This window comes from Gossypium hirsutum, chromosome D04 (genome assembly GCF_007990345.1).
Source record: "Gossypium hirsutum isolate 1008001.06 chromosome D04, Gossypium_hirsutum_v2.1, whole genome shotgun sequence".
In the NCBI taxonomy this organism is placed as follows: Eukaryota; Viridiplantae; Streptophyta; class Magnoliopsida; order Malvales; family Malvaceae; genus Gossypium; species Gossypium hirsutum.
Window position 1 is genome coordinate 10,431,616 of NC_053440.1, and position 8,302 is coordinate 10,439,917.

General features: G+C 31.7%; 1 protein-coding gene across 1 annotated transcript; it reads left to right on the forward strand.

Annotated features, from left to right (window-relative positions):
* The first annotated feature begins 6,169 nt into the window (after nucleotides 1-6,169).
* On the forward strand, nucleotides 6,170-8,068 carry LOC107888431 (asparagine--tRNA ligase, cytoplasmic 2). Its single transcript, XM_016812538.2, has 5 exons — nucleotides 6,170-6,253; nucleotides 7,123-7,187; nucleotides 7,298-7,427; nucleotides 7,512-7,570; nucleotides 7,866-8,068. The coding sequence occupies exons 1-5, from the start codon at nucleotides 6,170-6,172 to the stop codon at nucleotides 8,047-8,049; spliced, it is 522 nt and encodes a 173-aa protein (XP_016668027.2). The 3' UTR covers nucleotides 8,050-8,068.
* Nucleotides 8,069-8,302: the final 234 nt, after the last annotated feature.

The following is an 8,302-nucleotide window of genomic DNA, read 5'->3' on the forward strand; positions in this document are numbered from 1 at the left end:
GGATTACATGTTGATTAAGTTTCGTGTATAAGAAGATTTTTGGAGTATTATATCTCATTTCATGTTTAGATATGCGTTAGGCATAGATGCCAAACATTGAGTTAAAAAAAACAATGAAGAGTTGAAGCAATATAAACAAACGTTTATTACCATCAGTGCAGTTGCAGAAATGAAAGAAACTTAGTATCTGATAATTGAAAAATCAGTGATATCTAAAGTTAATTTCCTGCATGATTAATACATCTCTTTTGAATCGTAATTACTGTTTAATTGGCAGACGCGGATCACTAAATGAGCCATTGTCCATACGCTAAGCAAACCTACGAATGGCGACCTCGTTGTAGTAGACACCATCCCCAAGGATCTTCACAAGAACCGGCGTAGATTTCCCGTACCCTTTATTTCTTGTTTGTCACCACAATAAATTTGAATCTCATCGTCATGAAATCTGCTGCATCAACAAATCCTACCGACCAAAACACAGATACCATTTTCAACATCAACCATTGGTTTATGTTATTCGGAGTCAAGAGTGAATAATATATAAGCACAGGACGATAATCATAAATTTATTCACTGAAGAATGAGTGTTAGACGGGCTAGAAAACAAGTGTTGAATGCGGATACTTTGGGGTATATGGGAAGAGCTCGGATGTCTATATGGCATATGACAAAGGTGCCAAGTACCGATACTTTTGAGAAAACAAAGAGTTGGGTTATGAGATTTGCTATAAACCCATTGGACGTTATCCTCACAAATTTATCTACACTAGTGGTAAATACGTAAAGAAAGAAGTGGTTTGGGAAAACGAGTACTCGTGGTAACAAAGTTTATATAAATCATTAAAAAACACCAGGATGAGATTGTTTGAATAATTTACCTTCGTTTTTTTGGCACTGCCAATGACTTTGTTATACTTTGCAACATACATATCCACAAATGTGATTACATCATCTGTAGCTCTGCCTAAAGTTTGATAATTCTTTCTTGGCTCCTTTGAAGGTATATATAAGGTTGTTTGTAGTACCCAACCGTGGAGCGGCCCGGAGAACCTAACCCCAAAGTTTAATTTTTTTTCAATTTAGTCTTTTGTAAATATACTATGATCCTCCCAAAAATATAAGGTTACGTTTGGTTCGCTGTATTGGATTAGCGGTGTATTGGGTTGGATTAGAGGTGTAATGGAATAGAGGTGTAATAGCAAATCAACTGTTTGGTTGAATGTAATGGAATAGAGGCGTAATAGTAAAACTGTGTTTGGTTGAATGTAATAGAGGTGTAATAGCATAATGGAGAAAAGTAAAATGACCAGAATACCCTTAGCATAAATTTGTTTTGGTAAATGATTATTGTTATTGTTATTTAAATTTTAATAAGATTATTTATTATCAAAAATAAATAATTTAATCATATTTAAACATAATTATTATTTAATATATTTTAATTAAAATATATAATTTAATAAAATTCTTAATAATTAGCAGAAATTTGTTTTGGTAAATTATTTTATTTAAATTTTAATAAGATTAATATCAATAATAAATAATTTAATCATATTTAAACATAATTATTATAAATATATTTTAATTAAAATATATAATTTAATAAAATTCTTAATAATTAATATTCTTATATGAATTTACTCAAACCATATTATTAAATATGATACTGTAAAATATAAAATAACATAATTATTATTAAATATAATATAATTAAAATATATTATTTAATAAAATTCTTAATAATTAATATTCTTATATGAATTTACTCAAATCATAATATATGATTATAACTAATATGATTTAATTAAATATATGATTTAATAAAATTTAAAATTATTATAACTAATATGATTATAGTTTATGAATTTGTATAATTTAAAATAATAATTATTACATATAATTTAATAATAATATATAATTTCATAAAATTCTTGATAATAAAAATTTTCTTATATGAATTTATACAATTTAAAATAATTAATATTAATATAATTATATAGTGATATATAATTTCATAAAATTCTTAATAATAAAATGTTCTTATATGAATTTACTAAAATCAATATATAACTTGAGAATTATATTATGCATAAACATAATTAACTTATATTAAGAAAAGGTTAGATGAAAATGAAATTGTACATTAAAATCCATATGTTATATAGTTTTACAACATCAAAAAGTTTGAACATTGATATTTAATGGTAAGAAAGAAATCTCCTAACCCATTCCAATCGGGCAACTGAAGGTAAACTAAAGAAAACGATCATTTGAGTTGGATGGTCGGGAATTTTACTCAATGCATCATATCGTTGATCGTCGGTTAAACCTTCAATTGACCATAAGGCTGAATATAAATTTGAAGCTCTCTCTTCCATATGTTGTTCTGACTTCTGCTGAACTACCACCTCGGAGGCAAAACTCCTACTGATTTGATCGCCAACGGCCTGGATTTTCTCCCCGAACAAAGTGGCAGCCTCATTAAATGAAGAAAACATATTATCACGAGCATCAGATTTCTTCTTTCTCTTGTTTGAAGATGAGGAACCCCCTTGGTCTCGATCTCCTCGTGGATCCGTACCAGAAACATCCATGTCATCTAAAGAGACGTCAGCTTCGCAGTCATAGAATGTGTTTCTCTCTTCATTCAGATCTGTAGTACGTTCATCATCAGCGTGTATTTCTTCAAGAACATCAGCAGCTGTTTGAGCATCTCTCCCAGTTGCTCGATCTCTTGCGTATATGGTAGTAAGCTGGTCATAGTAAGGGAAAGTACGAAATCTGAATTGGGCGGCTTCTTTGTGACTCTAAAAAAATGAGGAAATCATATTAGTCGTAAGTTTGGTAAAAATAATATAATAAAGACTTGAAATAATCTTACCTTTAAATAGGACTCCCAAACCGCATCTTCAGCAACAACGAGCTGCCTATGCTCGTCCCAACCAAAACCGCTATTGTTTTGGCCATTAAGCATGTCGTAGACGATTGACCACTCCCTTTTAAGTAACCTAATCCTTGATTCAATATTAGGTTTCGCCTTCAACATTGCATTTGGTAAAACCGTTTGTAGCTTTCTTTCCAACTCGTTCAAATAACCGGCTTTGAACCTGGTATCAGCATTAAATGTTCCAACATTGTGCAGGTCCACCATGCTGGAAACTAATGCTGCATCTTCCTCGGGAACCCATTTTCTTTTGCTTCCTCGAGAAGCTTGAGCATTTGATTCTGGAACACCTGACATAATGATCTTAAGAACAAAAAAAAAATAAATTATATTAATTACTATTTTAATATCATGATTCAAAAGGTCAACACTTTATAAAATCTAGTAATTAAGTTGAATATTTGCAAGTATCAAAAGTTCCATAGCACAAAAAATTTAAAATTATAACACAAGCTGAATTAGAAGAAATTATATTATAATTTCTGTATTTTAGTACAATACAAAAATAAATACAAAAGTTTCACAAAAGTTTCACAAACTAATTTCTAGATGCTTGCCATTCATCGAACATTTGGTTGGCTAGTTCCATCCTCCAAGTAGCCCAAGCATCCGATGGATGAATATTTGTGATATTCGGTTCATCGTCATCCACCACATTAATTGTAGGTAATCCTTCTCCCACCTCCGCTTCAATGGGATCACTACTCATATGGGTTCGAATAAAATTATGGAGCAAACAACATGCAATAATAATTCTATTGTGCACCCTTACAGGATAGAACGATGGACTCCTAAGTATTCCCCATCTAAGTTTTAATAAGCCAAAGCATCTTTCAATGACATTACGTGCTGAGGCATGTTTCATATTAAAAAACTCTTGCGGAGAACTTGGCTGATAACCCTGACGCCACTCGTTCAAATGATATCGTTGTCCTCTAAATGGTGCAAGAAATCCCTCACAATTTGTGTATCCAGCATCAACTAGATAATAACAACCTATAGGATAAGTTTCATATTAAAAAATGATTAATTCAGCACACAAAGTGTGATCTTAATGAATAAATCAAAGTCCTATAACTATACACTTTACCATGAGGAACTTTTAATCCATGTCTTCTACTAATGGCATCTCGAAGAACTCGTCCATCAGCAACTGAACCTTCCCAACCAGGAAGAACATAAACAAATTGCATCTCAGGTGTACAAACACCTAGCATATTTGTTGCTATGTCACCTTTTCGCGTCCGATATCTAGGTTTATCAACTGTTGGAACCCTAATCTTGATGTGGGTTCCATCAAGAGCACCTAAGCAATTCTATATCACATGATATAAAACCTTGAGTTAGAATACTAATTTAAATCTAAATCAAGTAAATGTTGTTGAAGCTATATATAAAACTTAGTCCTATACCTTAAACCATTTCCACCTTGTGTCAGAAGAATCGGCTGTAATTGGCTCCGGGTTTTTAAATAACACATCTTGCAAGCGTATGACAGCATTTAAAACACTATGAAATGCTCTGCTAACAGTTTCCCCGGACCTTCTAAAGTGATGCTTGATAACTCGATTTTTCAGGTGATGGGAGATGATATGTAAAAACATTGCTACTTGCTCGTCAACAAGCATGAACCTTGTCGACTTCAATCCCCCTATCGATTCTAACATCTCACATAATTTAAAAAAGGCAGCTCTATTCATCCTAACTTGTTCAATACAGGTCTCGTCACTAGCATATACAAGTCTATTCACATAATCCCGTTTTGCATAAAAATCTACGGTATAGGACCTAATCCTTGGTCTATGTAGGCTAAGGCTGGCACCCATTCTAAATAAGAACCAAACCGCGATTCTACAGATTTCCAACCATATTGTCACAGCAATACTAATTCTTTTACGCCTCACACTTTGTGCAATTAAAGGCAGACGAGCCATTACTGCAACATTTTAAAATTAGAACACACTATCAAAGAATTGAAGTTGCAATTACACATTATCGAATAAAAATAAACAGCACAAATTTAGAACACACGAAGCAAAAAATTAGACGACTAAATGATATCGTTGCAACTTTAATTTCATTTCTTTATCAATCACCCAAATAATAATGAAAGAGTATATTTAATTACTGATGATTAGTTTAATTAAGGTTTTATAACTTTTATAACATTTTAAATGGTAATTTCATTTTGTAAAAATATAATTAACTTTGAAGAGGACTTATTTTTTACAAGAATTGTTACTTAGCTGTCTAGTATCAAGTTTAAAATACATGTTTAGCATTTTTTCATCAAAAAATTATTATTATTAAAATTTCAGAATTCTATAGAATTTATTAATTTAACAGCCAAATTTGACTTTTTAAGTAAAATTTGTATAATTTTATTTATCATAATATATATACGTTAATTTTAAAAACTTCCTTACACTTTCACAATTATAATTTTAAAATAGAAGCAGGGGAAACTTTTCTGCTGATAAAAGATCAACTTAAAATGTAATTTCTCTAAAATAACACAGAGACTACTGCGACCAAGTTAACAAACATCAAAGTATGCATGAAAATAAATACTAATAAGAAGATTAGTATATGGGCTCAATTAATATATTCAAAATTTACACAGTAAAGAATATCAGTAAAAATAAACATCATTTAGTTGTATAGCATAGCATAGAAATCATGAACAATAGCATAAAGCATTTAAAAGTGACTCATTTATCTACCCGGTGCAGGGAAAGCTTCAAACAGAAACAGTACATATAAATACATAAGAAATGAATTTTCACGTGACAATGAACATTCAAATGTTATTTTACTCCTCCTTAATGACTACAAGTTTACAAAGCTAAATATCAAATACTGTGCCATCGAGAAACAAGTAATGAGCAATACAAAGGCTGTAATGAGCAATACAAACATACAAACAAAACCATAAATACCAATGGAAAACTAACCTGTAATGAGCAAATCGGGGACGACTGCGATGAAGAAGTGTTGGAAGAAAGAACCTGTAATGATAAAAGGGAAATCGATTAAGTGTTGAGAGACAGCAAAAATCAATAAAGAGGATACTTGTTTGTTGAATTTAATCATTTAATAATTCCAACATTAAATCTGTTTTTTGAAGTTAAAATATTCAACTGAAACCAAGATTGACTATCTATGCTACCCTAAAACAAATAAAAATGCATAAACATAGGGTGAGGTCGACATGTAAATGAAATGCCTGATGAACCAGATGCTGGAATCTGGAGTTCATTACTCAGTTCCTGTAAAACTTTTAATGCACTGGATATTGGAGCTAAAGTTGCTGAAAAGTTGTTCGAATTGGAGCAAGGAATGAAAAATTGATTTTTATTACCATAAATAAAACAATATATAATTTTTATAGACAATTCTTTCTACCATAATGACATGATATCTCCAAAGTAGATCAACCAATTCCAACACATAAAAGAAAAGGGATATTTCGACCAAATCAAAGCAATAAGGAACAAGAAAGAGGTGGAGCTAAATGGTGGCAGGGGGCCTTGGCCCCCAAAATTTTGGAAAAATATTTTTTCTATTGAAATTTTTAAAAAAATTTAATTAAACTCTTTTAGATTAATGAGAGTTTTTAAAATTTTCTCATTAAACTCCTAAGCCCCAAAATTTAATCCCAAGATCTGCCATGGTTAGTATCTATAATTTAGGCCCTTTCATCAGTCGAACCATTAGCGTGAATGTTAAATATCAGCTCAACTCAAATCTAACATGAAGCATATTGGCATATTTAAAACACGTGAATCAAATTGAAAAAATTTGTGTAACTACTACATAATCAACTAATAAATAAACCTCTTGGCACTATCTTCTTTATTAACACATAAAATCCATTCATGTAATAAGTACATGAACTTATAATTTAATCCACATATTCTAAATATGCTCCATATTAGATCCAAATTGGCCTTTAATGCCTAAATTGACTGCTAGATTGATAGAAAGATATGATTGATACAATATTGATAGTTTAAAAACTCAATTAGAACATTTTCAACAATAAGAACCAACTTATAATATAAGCAATCATTTAAGAACGTTTGGTGCAATTAACCCACATTAAGCCGGCCAACATGACTGCCATATGTTTAGCAACTTATGTCTGATCAAAGTGTTTCATTCTTCAACACCAGGTGACAGATAAGACTTTCGAAACAAAACTTCGATGGGGAGTCCCTTTAACAGCTGAACATCTAAGGTACATATAATCTGGCTACTAACAAAGAACTATCACATGCAAATATCCTAAAACAATACGAGACTTTTCCTACAAAATGTTCTTATTATTTTCCATTTACTCAATGGCAGCTACTTGGCTGATGATCACTATAAGAGACCTGTGATTATTTATGATTATCCAAAAGCAGTTAAGCCATTTTATGTACGCTTGAATGATGATGGAAAAACAGTGGCCGCTTTTGATATGGTTGTACCCAAGGTAAAGCCTAAAACTTGAAACAAATATATTGAAACAGTGGGTGGTTTTGAGTTGGTTATGAAAGATGGATAAATGGTAATGCAGATGGGAACAGTGATTACGGGTAGCCAAAGTGAAGAGCGGCTTGACATGCTAAGTGCAAGGTAATGTCAAAACAACTCGAACTCAAAATGACTTGTACCAGAAATGGTCTGAAATGATTCAAACCCATAACGATCCGATCTGAAAAATCCAAATCTCAAATGTGAATGAACCGACCTAAAACTACTTGAACCCAAAACAACCTGATCTAAACTCTAGGTTTATCTCAATTCTTCTAATGATCACTTTAAAGCCATCTTAATTTGGGTCTATTCTTGAGGACTGAACTATTCTCAATACTATCCTTATTGATACCAAAGCCTATTTTCCTTGTTTGCTATGGTTTTCTGATTTCAGAATGAAGGAATTTGACTTGTCAAGAGATCAGTACGAATGGTACCAAGATCTTCGCAAGCATGGAACAGTCAAGCACTCTGGGTTTAGACTAGGGTTCGATCTTATGGTTCTTCTTATGACTGGCCTCACTGATGTCAGAGATGTAGTTCCTTTTCCCCGAACTCATGGCAAAGCCAACAACTAAGAAACTGTCTATAAAGTTCATAAAATAGAGAGATCATAGTTTCAACTTGGTTGTGTTTCAGATACAGAGAAACTCGTGTAAAAAGATATTCTAAATGCAATACATCTTAATCTTTATAGCTAAAGATGCTTTAAACAAACTGGCTATGGATGAACTATCACCAATTCACCATTGTTGTGCAAAATGAAGTGCCATTAAATCAAATGGAAAGATAAATGGAGTTCAAAAATCATTTTCACCTGCTCAATATCAC